This window comes from Vanessa tameamea, chromosome 28 (assembly GCF_037043105.1).
Source record: "Vanessa tameamea isolate UH-Manoa-2023 chromosome 28, ilVanTame1 primary haplotype, whole genome shotgun sequence".
In the NCBI taxonomy this organism is placed as follows: Eukaryota; Metazoa; Arthropoda; class Insecta; order Lepidoptera; family Nymphalidae; genus Vanessa; species Vanessa tameamea.
In genome coordinates, this window is record NC_087336.1 from 3,058,827 (window position 1) to 3,073,232 (window position 14,406).

The 14,406-nt window shown below is 36.5% G+C and overlaps 1 protein-coding gene across 16 annotated transcripts in view; it reads left to right on the forward strand.

The window, feature by feature from the left end:
* The window catches only part of LOC113391920 (bromodomain adjacent to zinc finger domain protein 2B), a 101,257-nt gene that overhangs the window by 80,434 nt on the left and 6,417 nt on the right, over nt 1–14,406 (forward strand). For 10 of the 16 annotated variants that reach the window (XM_064219471.1, XM_026628056.2, XM_064219482.1 and 7 more), the window contains 20 exons: nt 694–759; nt 2,084–2,128; nt 3,293–3,322; nt 4,873–5,042; nt 5,659–5,807; nt 6,015–6,131; nt 6,640–6,786; nt 7,075–7,215; nt 7,536–7,713; nt 7,938–8,053; nt 8,471–8,754; nt 9,240–9,373; nt 9,609–9,748; nt 10,397–10,570; nt 10,935–11,683; nt 12,307–12,548; nt 12,914–13,043; nt 13,213–13,365; nt 13,430–13,611; nt 14,170–14,264. In XM_064219471.1, coding sequence (XP_064075541.1) covers nt 694–759; nt 2,084–2,128; nt 3,293–3,322; nt 4,873–5,042; nt 5,659–5,807; nt 6,015–6,131; nt 6,640–6,786; nt 7,075–7,215; nt 7,536–7,713; nt 7,938–8,053; nt 8,471–8,754; nt 9,240–9,373; nt 9,609–9,748; nt 10,397–10,570; nt 10,935–11,683; nt 12,307–12,548; nt 12,914–13,043; nt 13,213–13,365; nt 13,430–13,611; nt 14,170–14,264 — 3,442 coding nt within the window. The remainder of the gene's footprint in view (nt 1–693; nt 760–2,083; nt 2,129–3,292; nt 3,323–4,872; nt 5,043–5,658; nt 5,808–6,014; nt 6,132–6,639; nt 6,787–7,074; nt 7,216–7,535; nt 7,714–7,937; nt 8,054–8,470; nt 8,755–9,239; nt 9,374–9,608; nt 9,749–10,396; nt 10,571–10,934; nt 11,684–12,306; nt 12,549–12,913; nt 13,044–13,212; nt 13,366–13,429; nt 13,612–14,169; nt 14,265–14,406) is intronic. The other 6 variants (XM_064219475.1, XM_064219478.1, XM_064219484.1 and 3 more) reach the window with 2 other exon arrangements.

The window sequence follows — 14,406 nt, forward strand, 5'->3', positions numbered from 1 at the left end:
ATATTAACACATTAACACGATCAAATAATCAATACTTCTGTTTGTAAGCTTTATTTAATATTTTCGGACGTACACTAAGGGCGTAGGAGGTCCGTTATTTTGACCCGGATTGGCTTGTATCAGTGTTTTTGTCAATATTTTGATGATACAGGGTGGGGCCATTAATGTTGCACCCAAACCACAAAATTTATAACCACGTCCTTGCTCTTACAGTATATTATTTACCAAAAAGGTTTAATGTGAAACTGAATAAATGGGATTTAAAGCTTATATCGTGTGTTTTACACTTTCTCTTCCTGTTTTGCACGCTTGGCACTTTTTATTTATTATTTATTACTTCATTTATATTTCTTAAAAACTTATAACGTCTTTTTTCGAATATTTTTAATTTCATTTTATAAAATCTTGATAATATATTATATGAATTTACTTTATAAATATATATATTATTTCAAATTAAATTTCTTATATTGATGTTAGACAATTTTTTTTATATATATATTAATCTGTGATAAAAATCAAAGATACAGAAAGATAGATAAAAGACATATTGAGACCAAATAATGCAATCAATTACGACACGTTACAAGCATTCGTATTATTCTTATGAGTTTTTTTTATTTTCATTTTGTTCCATGTTTGCTGTTATATAATTTGCTCTACCGCTTTCGATGTTGTTTTGGCTATGTGAAGGCTAAAAAGAGGAAACAGGAGGAGTTAGAGAAACAGAAGATTGAAGATCAGGCGAAGAGACAACAGGTAAGTTAGCCATTAGCATGACGCTTATATTTAATTTAGTTTAAATGTAATTTTGATAGTCTTGGATAATTTAATTAAGATTCTAGTCTAAGGTACCTTACTCTTATATTCTATCTCTGAAAAGTAATTACTCTTTTCCGTACGAACTGTGTCTGACTTGGTGGAACTACAAGCGCCGGAATATCTTTAGTATGAACTTAGGAATATAATGCTTATGGTAATTCAATGACTGAATCAGGTTTTGAAATAAGTTTTCAACTTAAAAACACAATTAGCGGCTATTTAAAAACTACATGTTAGATCGTTTTGTCAACAGTACCAAAAATGTGTCAGAAATGACCGAATCAGGTTTTGAAATAACTTTTCAACTTAAAAACACAATCAGCGTCTATTGAAAAGACTACATGTTAGATTGTTTTGTCAACAGTACCAAAAATTTTTGAAAAATGATAGATGAATCGGTTTTGTGGAATTAGTTTAAAATTTAGCTGTAAGATTAAAGATAAGACACGTAATAACGGATGTAGATAATTAAATATATAATTATAAATTAATGTAAATAATAACACCAAAAATATTGTATTGTTTTCCCAAGTAAAGTTACATCTGGTTATTATTTTATGCGCATACGGAGCCATTTAGTTGCATTGTGTTCCACCTTATAAACATTGTGTAGACACTTTACCACTATAAAATACAAAGATTAAATTATAGTTCAAATAATAACGGTTTTGAAATATTACATGTGTTACTATATAAATCGAGATGGTATCATCAAAATCAAAATATGGTGCTTTAATCGGTATGTGTTTTGAGCTACAGGCACGAAGGCCAAGATATTTTAGTTTGGTGGTGCATAGGCGACACAATGAAAGGTTAATGTATCTTTGAGGATACTGTCTGTGGGCAGTAATGACCGCAGTCAGATTTACCCGTTCGTCTAAATTATAATAAATTCAGACACAAATCAAAGGTGCTTACAAAACGAATGAATTATTTTAGTCTAATAGATTAATTTGCATTGTAATTGTACAAGATAAAATGTATCCTATCAAACCGCACTCTAAATATACTTTTGTTGTATGTAACTATCTATTTCTATGTATAATATATTTGTATAACAATTTCAAACAGACGAAGTCATATAAATTTAGCTTTATAATTTAAAACATATTTTTATTTAGTATTAAAAAAAACTACTAATATAAGAACACTCTGTTATTTCTCTTGAACTAAATATGTGGTTTTGTTTGAACGCTAAACATTATTTAATTTAATTTATAAGTTGATTTACTGTTTCATAATGTACAATATATTGTTACAGGAGAGAGAACTGAAGCGACAACAGGCCATGCTTCTAAAGGAACAGGTATGTTCCATTTATAAATAACAGTTTGTTTCAATGTGTGTGGTTGTGTGTGTAATATTATAACTGAGATTATGTGTGTTGGTATGTATTGTCACTAAATATAGTAATTAATGATAATTGAATTGTCAGAACTAAAAGATTCGATATCCTTAGAAACTCTCCAATCAGTGGCAGATTTACCAGTAGGCTAAGTAGGGACCTAGAGCGGTAATTATACTTTTCAACTTCATTTGTAACAAAAAGGACATGGACTAAAAAAATTTACCAAACTTATTTGTTCCGGATACATACATAGATACAAAAACTGATAGAAGAGACAAAAATAGATAATTTAAAGACAGACATATACAATCTTACAAAATACAGATATCATTGTACAGTCAAAGTAAAATCAGTTATATCTCCGTTATATATTATTTAGGATACTTTCAAGAAAGAAGTCTTTGAGACGTCCTATGAACGATTTTTCCTCATTCCCTTTTACTAAAGCCACTAGCATTTGTACAGGTATAGGGAAAATTATATATATAGTCTGGGTACATCCACCACTGTTTAAGAGTGCGAAAGAGACATATGCATGTTTATTTCTGTCTAAATTTAAGATTGATTCAAAATCAGCACCAATATCCATTTGACTTTGAAACTACAATTTTATACTAGTTAGATGTGTGAGGAATATTCTTTATGATTTATGGTATTAAATATATTGTAACTGACCACAGTACAGTCTAATTTTATCATATATCAATTTACTTTTATTAAAACTAAGTCTTATTTCAAATAAATACTAAGACAATTGTCTATGGTTCGAAGTATAGATTAGACTTACTGAATTAAATTAATGTATATTATAAATTATACGAATTCACCAAAAAATTTATTATGACTTATATTTTGTAACTAACCTAAAAAAGTAAATATTCAAAATTCTGTGCAACAAAGTTTTATGGTTTACAAGTTTTTTCTTATGGTTTATTATAGATGGTTAGGTATTACAAAAAACAAGTAACCTCGTTTCCTAAGATCTCTTTGCGTCGTATTATTTGGAAATGTTCTTTTTCTGATAAATATATTTAATACCATAGGTAAAAATAAGTGTGTTTTTGATATTATATTTGAACTGTATTATGTTTTTCCAAACCGGAATGCGCGTCGCGGCCACAGCAAAAGTATATAATGGAGGTAAATAACATAGTAAGGAAATTTTCAATATATTACGCTTCGTGCTGTGTTCCTTTACTTCTATAACATATATTAAAACAAGCCTTTATTTGAGTTCACCTGTTAGTATGGTTTTGCTTAGCTTGATTTTAATTTAAAGCATATTCGCAGAACCGATATCATTGAATTATTTGGTGCAAACATTTTGTACTGATGACAAAAAAATATAGCTAACTAAGATTTAGATATTAAATAAGAGCTTGATTTTTAATACGTATATTTTTTAATTGAACTTATTTTTGACATATACTTCTTTCCTTTCTTTTAAAGCTCACTTTAATGTTATTTTATTAATTTTAATGTTGTTTTGCATGATTTTGCTGCTGTATATAGTTGATATTGATTTGCATTTTTTAATCCATTTACTTTTATTGTATATTCATTCGTCATTAAAATAATAAGCAATTAATAAAAATATATATATATATGTCCCTGAGGCTGAGGCTCATCATATATATAAGCAGCAATACTTGATTAGTATTGTTGGGCGGTGAGTGAGCCAGTGTAACTACAGGCACAAGGAACATAACATCCTAGTTCCCATGATTGGTAGTATTGGCGGTCTAAGGAATGATTAAAATCTCACGTGCCAATGGCTATGAGCCGTGGTGACCACTTACCATCAGGTGGCCCACCAATGACATTAAAAACAAATGCTTACATTGAAGTAACACTGAGTTTTCATGTACTTAATTTGAAACCTGGTCTCGCCTGGTACAACTAGATAAAAGAGCTTCAAGTCTCAGTAAAAGCTGCTCTTGACCAGTAATGGGACATTTGCACGTTGCATTTTTAGCATGCATGCGTTTTGATTAAGCAAAACAATTTTCTCTATTTAAATCTTTAATTAATGCCTCTCATTTAAAGAACTTATTTTATTAACCGACTTCCTTTTTGAAGTCGGTTAATAAAATAAGTTCTTTAAATCTCTTAGTTATTGAACTCGCTTCAGTTCAAAGGTCCTCCATTCCATTGTTATATTTTATTTGAAACTTCATTATAATTTTTGAAGTCGGTTTTTTATTTGCTAGCATGAATGGGTGTTGATTACTTTATTTTAATTATAACATAAATTTCTAATGTATTAGAATATTGATAGATTTAAATATAAATTGGTATTCATACATATTAAGAGGTAAAGCTTATGTCGTTGTCTATATTCGATTGAACTTTTAACTTAATAACTTTCAAGAAATAAATGATTAGTACTAAATGAGTTGATTTTGATGCAGATATATTTTTCTATAACAATTTTATTAATAATTGCAAACTGTTTGATTATATTCTCTATTGTTTACATAAAAACAGAAAAAATGTCTTGTACATAATGAAAAACAATTCTATGTTGTATAAATACTGTACAAGGATGGAAATATTCCAAAAACGGGGATTCCCGTCAATATTATATATTTATTGATTTAAACACAGACGTTTTAAAGTCAAATTATTTACAAACAAAACAATTGAATACAATATTGAAAGTAAATATAAAAAAAAAATAACTAATGATTTTTGTTTATCAGGAACGCGAACGACGTCGACAGCACACGACATTCATCCGTCAATTAGATTCTAGAAGACGCTGGGAAGAGAGGGAGAGAAGAAAGCACCAGAATCTTCTAGATCGATTACTTGTTAAGGAGAAGAAATTGCAGCAGAGACGGAAGGAAATGGAACTATTAGCTGAACTTCGGTAAGGGATCTATTTTGGGTCTTGAATCTTGTTTAGTTACTATTTATTGATATATATTAAGTTATATATTGGTTATTATTACAGAGTCCCTTGACATAGACTCTACACTAACATTGCCTTCTGGCGTACTGTAAAATCTAAACTAATATTATGAATGTCCAAACCACTGAATCGAATTTGAAATTTGGTACGAACTTAAACTTAAACTTCAGGGAAGGACATATGCTTTTTATGCTTAATACTCGAAGGACTACCTCATAAAGCCGCGGGCGACAACATCAACATCTGATCAAGAACAATGAGATTAGACAGATGAAATACTACTTGTTACTAATCTGACACATTCCTACCAAGTTGTAGTTTGTATGTAAGATAGTATGTGTTAGTCCTATTTACCGAATTTTAATAAATACTTTTCACAAGATACGTTATATATTGTGTTCATAATTCATATCGTGCTGGACAGTGGAGAAAAATATTTTTAAGAAACCGTATACTTTCTTTTCCCTGCCCGTGTCCCAAACCATTTAGGGGGGGGGGGGCAGCATGTCTTTTCCTTCTATCTTTCACATCCATCTCCCTCATATTAATTTAATGTATGTAAATATTCCTGCAGACGACCCCAAGAAGATTCAACACTATCAGACCAGAAACCCCTACCAACGTTGGATAGAATCCCCGGCTTGAAGATCTCGGGGCAGGCGATGGCTGACCTTTTGCAAGTGTACGAGTTCCTGCACAACTTTGGACAAGCTCTTGGATTCGGTAAGAATTACAATTTTAAACGAATCCACAAATCCCTGTAACAAATTGAAATTATATAATCTATCTAAATTATAGTTTATAAAAGAATACAGGTCTATAAAAATAAAGTTAATCAAAATACTAGAAAATACCGAACCGTATGTCTGTTGAGATCTATTTTGAAGATATCGAAAACATACAAATAAATCACTTTTCCCTTGTTCACAGACATGGAATATCTCCCGACACTGAACACGTTGCAATTGGGCCTCATCCCCAACTGTAACCAGGACGCTGAAGACGAGCTGCTGAACGTGTTGTCGAGACTGCTCGTTATAGCGATCGGTTCGTATTACTTGATTGGTTGGATTTAATCAAAATTAAAATTTATATAAATATATATTATTGTACCACAAAGGGACGTAATCATTGGTCAGAATTGGATTATAGTTTACGTCTATCGGAGGATACTGAGGTATCGTGCAAAGGTCCAGTCACAAATAATAATCACATCACAGATCACAATATTTCGAAAAAGAAAGTTGAAAGTGAGCGTGAGAGTGAAACTCTCCTCAGTTTCTAGACAGGTAGTAGTACCTCGGTCAACGTTCACTAAGCGTGGTCAACGTTAACGTACCGAAAACACGCTTATCTCGACCGACTCGACCAGACTGCACTCGGCGCGAACTGGTCTCACTTGTGCCTCGCTTGCAGGAATAAACTATAACGAGTGCATTCATTATTAAAACTGATACGACACATATAAACATATGAATATATAAATACATATATGAATAGTTTTGCATACTAGCGGTGATCATATTACTTACTTAACCAACTCTCCCCCCCCCAGAGGAGCCGGGCATCCCGCACCCCGGGCGGCACACGACGCTGCTGGGCCACGCGCTGCGCCTGGCGGAGCCCGCGCCGCACACGCTCAGCGAGCTGCTGCGCATCTACCTGTACGCGCAGGCCACCGCCGAGGTCAAGGCGCTCACCGGTGCGTTACCTTATTGGCTGCCTCGGTGGAGTCAGCGAAACAGTACAATCTTAGCATTTTTTGGAACGAAGATATATCTTTCTTTTATTTCATATATTTTTATTCTGGGATGCTGTTAATTCATATAATTTTATATATTATTATTTAATAAATAATATATAGTGAGAGCAACTTCGTTACAACCAGATTTCCCACGAAAACCCTCGAATTTATAAATTTACACAGTTTTTCATAATTATTTCAAGTGAATTCATTAATATTGATTCCAATGTGGATTCGCACCGCCAGGTTTGACGGTAGAGCGAGAACGCGACCGTCGCGTGGCTGATCACCATCAAAGCGACGCGGAAATGCAGATGACCTGCGCGAGCACCAAGAACGGGACGTACTATGAGCATTTACACAGTAACGCTACTTACAAACTATCCGGTAAGTTTGATTTTTAAATATGTTATCAATTTCTATTAGTTTACTCGTTAAGGCTAAGTTTAAAATATAATTTTAATGTATATAACCGTAATAGCGTTTAGCGTTACAGTTTCGATAAAGTTAAATGATTTATTATTCACACAAGTATCTACCTAATTCATTGCAAATGTTCTGCGGAAAATGTGTATTCTACCGAAGATACTGTTCAATTGGAATAACCATTCAAAATTTTGAATATTAAAAAGTCGAAAGCTTAAAATATATCAGTAGCTCTATATTTGCAAAGATATGGGTAAAGTAAGTTGATGTCCGCTGCGCAGAGATGCTGCGCGACAAGCCGTTCGTGGCGCTGAGCCCGGCCAGCAAGGCGCGCGTACTGGCGCGCGTGTGCGACGAGCTGCTGCAGAGCCGCGCCGTGCTGCGCCAGCTCGACGCCTCGCTCGAGCACCTCGCGCAGCTGCGCCGCGAGCGCTACCTGCTCGACGCGCGCATCCGCAAGTGAGTGCCGCTCTATCGCGACGCTTGGGTTGACCTTCTAAAGTATCGTATTTTTATAGATGAGCAACGCCGTCTACTGTTTTATTTTCCTGAAAAGTTACATTACGAACTTGATAATTTGTTGATACTCTTGAGAGTTTGTTGAAATAAATAAAATGTATTTCTCATCTGAGTAGTTATTTTATATAAGAATGCCGATTCTAATACTATCCCCCCCCCCCCAGAGTGCGCGCGCTGCAGCAGCGCAAGGCGCGCGCGGAGGCGGCGGAGCGGCAGCAGGCGCTGGCGCTGGAGCGCATGCAGCGCCTCGTGGACGACGCGCACGCACACCACGCGCCCGGTGAGTCGCCTGGCGGGCTGTAGCTATACGAGAAGGTTTCACTTAAGCGGTGGAAAACGTGACAAACGGTCACGTATTAACACTTAACACTATATTTGGTATTTCCGTGTTCCGGTGAGTGAGTCAGTGTAAAAGGCACATGATACATAACGTCTTAGTTCCCAAGGTTGGTGGTTCATTGGCGATGCAAGGACAGATTAATATTTCCTACAGCACCAATGTCTTTATGGTAGTGACCACTTACCATCAGATGACCCATTTGCGTGTCCGCCTACCATTGTCAAAAATAAGTTCCAAAGTCTAGGAAAATCATGAGCAACAGAATGTTTAGGAACTTACATTTTACCCATTCACCCAAAACAGACTATAATACAATCATAATGTAATACGAAATCTAACCTCCAAATTACCTTACAGATCACCACGAAAAGATCGAGACGCCCAAAAAGCAAGAGAAGGAATCCTCTCCACCGTCTGATGACAAACCGAACACACCGTCTCCTTACAAGGAAACACCGGAAGAGAGCGATAAGGAACTATCGCCCTTAAAGGATCTATCAAATAATATGAAAAATAAAGAATTGTTGAATAATAATAAGGACGATTGTTCCCCAACTGATGTCAAAATTGATAAGGACAGTGTCATGGGTGACTGTGATGTATTGAGTGATTTGGAAAGCGAAGGAACTCAGCCCGAAGAGGTAAATATTGCAGTTCATATTTTATTGCTTATATAAAGCGTAATGTTAAAACGCAGTACCGATAGAAAAAATAATACTAGGAATTCTAAAAACATTCTAAATATATTTCATAAGTATACAGTAGCCTAGTCCAGGTTTTTATATGCTAATATATAATTTATTGGGCATAATTATTCCGACAACAACCACAATTATCACCATATTTAGGCAAATTTACCAAAATATTAATTAATTTTACACCTAAAACTTTCTCGTGTCACCACGTCGATTAGTGAAAACCGTATAAAATTTCGTTAGATAGTTTTTTTAGATTTTTGTTTATTGCGCACAGGCGCTGCGGGATGCCATATTTTATAAATAAATAAAAATATTTATTTAATCTAATAGCAGAAGTAGAGCACGATACCCGCGCTTAAGAGCATTTGATCTACTCATAATAAATTTAGAATTTATTTAATGACTAATTTAATATCATCATTATATAGGATGAAGACAAAAACCTATCGTCCGAGGAGCTGTCCCGTAAGCTGGAGAAGCTGGTCCGCCAGTCCGAGCAGCAGCTCATAGCGCTGGCGGCGGGCTCGCACGCGCTGCGGGCCACGTGCTACGGACAGGACAGGTCAGTTACACAGAGCTGCAGCTCAACAGGGTTTTGATACCCGATTTATATTCAATTTATGCAAAAACGCGAAAACGTACATAGCTATATGTATTTGTCTAAAACAGATATACAAAAATCCATCTTTATATATTATTTAGATAATTATATATGAAATGCTTTATAAAGAGATATATGGAGCTTTTTGTTAGCATTGTACAGCTTGATTACATCTTATATCCAATATTTTCTGTAGGTATTGGCGTCGCTACTGGTCGCTCGGTAAATGCGGCGGAGTGTTCGTGGAGGCGATGGAGTCTGCTCAGCCGGAGATAATGGAATACCAGGCCAGAGTCGAAGAAAACGCTTTAGATCCGAAGCCCAAGATTAAGACACGTAAGTAACAGTTTTTATGACAGAAATATAAATTATGCTTACAGGCTGAACAGACATTTGTGTATTTAAGTATACATTATTTATAATTCATCTTGTGTTTGGCGGCAAAAGAAAACTAAACCAAAAGGTTGGATAAAATACTACACTACACGCACATCTAGTGATCAATAGTGATAAAATAAGTTTCATACCATCTTCTTAGCATGAGAGGACGTCTATGCTCAGCATTAAGACAGACAAACTTGGCTTTGTGCAAGCTGCCAAGTAGCAATACTTGGTATTGTTGTGTTCCGACTAGAAGGGTGAGTGAGCCCGTGTAACTACAGGCACAAAGGACAATATTTAGTTCCTAGGGTTGGTGACGTATTAGCGAAATAAGGGATGGATTAATCATAATTTCTAATAGCGCCAAAGTCTATGGGCGATGGTGACCACTTAACATCAGGTGGCCCATTTGCCGGTCCATCTACATATAACATAAAAATAAGATAGACTTACTACAATTTTACTTAACATAATGTAAAAAATATACTCCCATTTCTTTTTCTTAATTTTGTCAGTATTAAATGTCGATGTACAAACTTGTAACTCCATGTCCCATAACTTTTGATTATTATATAAGAATATTTCATTTTTCAAAATAAACAGCGAAAGAAAAACAAGAATCCGAACAAGAAGAAGAGAAAGAACAGATGCCAGAAATAGACGAAGAGGCAGAAGCGTTAGAGCTAAGAAGCATTAAGAGTGAACTGAACCTCAGCGATAGAACGCAGATCATCAAATATGAACCGAACGTCACGCATGGAGCTTGTAAAGTTGAAGGTAATATGTGTACTTAGTATCGCTGTAACTTTGGTGGGTTTTGTAATGAGTCAGCCGTACTTGGAATTGACAAAAACGTCATAATAATCATTTTAATTTATATACTAAGACCTAATAATACATGACATGACTCTACAAGCTAAACAACTTAATTTTTATTTCAATCTCTTGTTCTATTGTTTTTTTTTTTTAAATTGAAATCAAGTGTTTTAAGTAAACACTGAGTAAACAACTTCTATGAGTAAAGTTGTTTGTTTGTTTTCTTCCAAGTTATGATTTTAACAATGAAAGAGTCAGATAATATTTTGTAAAATTAAATTCATTCAAATCAATCTTGAGAAGTAACGAATTTTGTTTATTACAGGTTCAATTAAAATGGAAGAGAAATACATACAACATAAGCAGAATAATGAGGAAGAAGACATGTTAGATATAGAAGACTCCATCCCAACAGCTTTCCTTGTACAGAAACCGTCGCATAAACCAATGTACGCGACCCAAGCGGAACCCATGGACAAACCGCAGGAGATCGTCAAAGTCGAGAACGTTGTCAAGAACGACCCAGAGGAACCTGAAGATAACAAAGACAATTTAGTGAATAATCTAGAAGAATTACGAAAAATGGCCGAAGCAGTGTCGTCCCAACTGGACGCAGCCAAAAAAGCCGAAAGCGAAAAAGCTGAAAAAGAAGCCAAAGTAGAGAATGAAATTAAAAAGGAAGCATTGGAAACTGAATCGGCGCACGCATTGCTATACACGAAGATACTGGAAGGGAAATGGTTCTCTATTCTTAGGCACGAGAGTTCATTTTTGACGAGCATCAATGAGGACAAAGCGAACGATATCCCCATGTTCTGTGATAACGAACACACGTGTTCAGAGGTTGTGAACTGTCAAGGGCATAAATGGGACGTGTCAAATAATTTGCACTTACTGAACGACCCGAGTCTCTTCACTCTCAACTCGATGGTGACGAGCGTGCAAGTTCCATCGAATAACGTTTACGCGGATTCGAGTTTGACGTTGTCCGGATTGGACCAGGAGATGATGGACGCCACCCTCAACAAAGATAACGTACAAGACGTAGAAATTGAAGAAGAAAGTAAAGAACAGGTAATTGATATATATATATCTCCTTCAAACACTTCTGAGTTTAGTGATTTTTTTATTTTGATTAGCTTTTAATGAAATATATTATTTATATATCATTTCGAATGGTACGAACAATCATTTTTCTATGATGAATAAGTTTTTATACTAACCCGTATGGTTTCACATTTATACAATTGCGACTCAGCTATTTTCAAACTCAAAATATTTTAAAGACCAATGGCAGGAGCTCTGTTATATTATGTAATACAAACAGTTCTCTTATTAATATATCTTTGTTAATAAAATAAGCCCATTTTGTCGCAAGAATATTTATTTGATATATATATATATATTTTTTTTTTTGTTAAATTTGTTATCATGGAAACAGTCTTCATCTGAATTTGTACCTTTTCAAGGTTTCATATTGTACCCAACGATAGATGTATCTATTGTGATAGGTTCTCGGCGGTCACATAGTGATTTTTAATACAACACTAATCCATTTAACAACTTGTAACCTCTTCAATTTACGTCCAAACTTCCGATGATTTATTCGCTGATATTTAAAACGAAATTATTACTTAGATTTCAATACGTTACGTCAATTCGAAGTCAAAATTGTTTACATATGTAACTATTTTCAGGAAAATGATCTAGAGAAAGAACTCCAAGCGGACGCTACGAAGGACCTCGCAATACAAAAGGCAAAAGCCTCCGGCTTGTCGAGTCTCGGTCTCCTGAACTTCAACGCGCTCTCAACTTACGTCACCTGCGACAGTCCACCGCCGATACAGATGTCTCCCGAGGAAATGGAGCAGCTGGAACAGTGTAAAATACATGGACTACCCAAAAAAGTCGAAGGGAACTACGTGCCCAAAGACCTGAGGTAACTATGAATTTATTATTGTTTTGTCTGATTCATAAAGAAGGTATTTTTAATAGTGCACAGTCAGACGGACCGGTAGGACCTCTGAGTAGGTTCTTATACAACTCATCGGTCTCATTACTGCTAAATAACAACATATTGTAATTTCTGGACTAGTGAGGGAGTCAATCGAAGTCAAGCACATAATGTTAATCTTAGGCCGCGACTTTTGTCGAATTAGTGTCCATATGCTTGAGCCCATTACCATCTGGTCTCCCGTTTGTCTGTATACTTTTCTGCAACGAATATATTCTTAAGTATATAGTTTTGGGATATTGTTGTCATTTTTAAAAAAATATGTCTACATATAATTTTTCTTTTGTCAGACACGGCTGGTGGCGCATCACAGAGGAGGAGCAGCTGCGAGCCGTGCTCGACGCGCTGCACTCGCGCGGAGCGCGGGAGAGGGAGCTGCATGCCGCCTTCGCGCACCACCTACCCACCCTCAACACCAAGGTGACACTCGACATCCCACCACTTAGCACCCTTCAATACAAAACGTGAAGTCCGATGATAGTATCATATCAGTCACGAAAACGGCCTCCAAATAATCAGCTAGGTTAACAATGCAGTCGCGCTGAACGGCGGCAAGACGATTGAATAGAACCCCCCGTCCCTCCTACAGCTGTACGTGGACAAGGGCGACCCGGCGAGCCAGCTGCCGGCCAGCCCGGCGGAGCGGCTGCTGGCGCAGAGCGGCGCCTTCCCCGCGCCCGACGAGCCCAACTCGTTCTGCGCGCTGACGGCGCGGCGCGTGGACATGCAGCTGCTGGCCATGGTGAGTGCGCGGCGGGCGAGCGGCGCCGGCCGGCGAGCCGCTCTGCGACGTTTGGCGTGTGCAGGTGGAGGCGCTGGAGGAGCGCGTGTCGGCGGCGTCCATGCAGGTGAAGGGCTGGCGCGCCGTGCGCCTGGCGCTGCCGGCCGCCGCCTCGGGCTCCGAGATCGTGGCGCGCGCGCGACACAAGCTGGCCGCGCTCGAGGCGCACGTGGAGCGCCGCTACCTCAAGCCGCCGCTCGTGCACAGGTACCTACCGCCCGGAGCCCCGTCTCCGCCTGCATGGTTGACATTTATATCATCTAATCTAGAATCTAGTCATCGCTTAAGAGAACGTTACGAATCTCGACGCTTCCATTGTTCATTTATCAGGGTTACCTTGAAGATATTAATAACGTTCATATTTCTTCTAACTAATGAAAGGGTTTGAAAAAAGTCAAATTTCCTATAAGAAAGATAGCCTGTGATCTTCCTTTGAACTCAACCTTGCTTCGTACCAAATTTCATCAAATTGGGTTCAGTGGTTTGGCCATGAAAGAGCAACAGACATAGTAGCTTTATAAAATATGAGTATAGATTTAAAAAGTAAACTACTGCTAAAAATCTAAACTTGCTTTGTCTGGACAATGATAATAATTTATACTCATCTATGCCCGTAAAATATTCTACAAACAACATTTATTTTTATTTATTTTTTCAATATATCAACGTTGTCATATTTGATTTATGTTTGACATTTGATCACTTTTGAAATAATCGCACAGTTTTGAAAGGTAACTTTCAAAATTAAGACAGTATTTCCCTCAGTACGACGGAAGCAACACTGGGCGCAGTGTTGCAAGCTGAACACGGAAATGCGTCAGCGACCTCTCCGCACTCGGAGACAGCCAGTGAAGCCAAAAGTACGTATAAATGTTCTAAATGTAACATTTTTCTATGTTTTTCATAATCAGAAAACTTGAACAAAAAAAAAAAATTTTTCACTCTTCGGAGGAATTTATTAAAGTGACATTAACTTATTTTAAGTATATACCATTAAGCTTG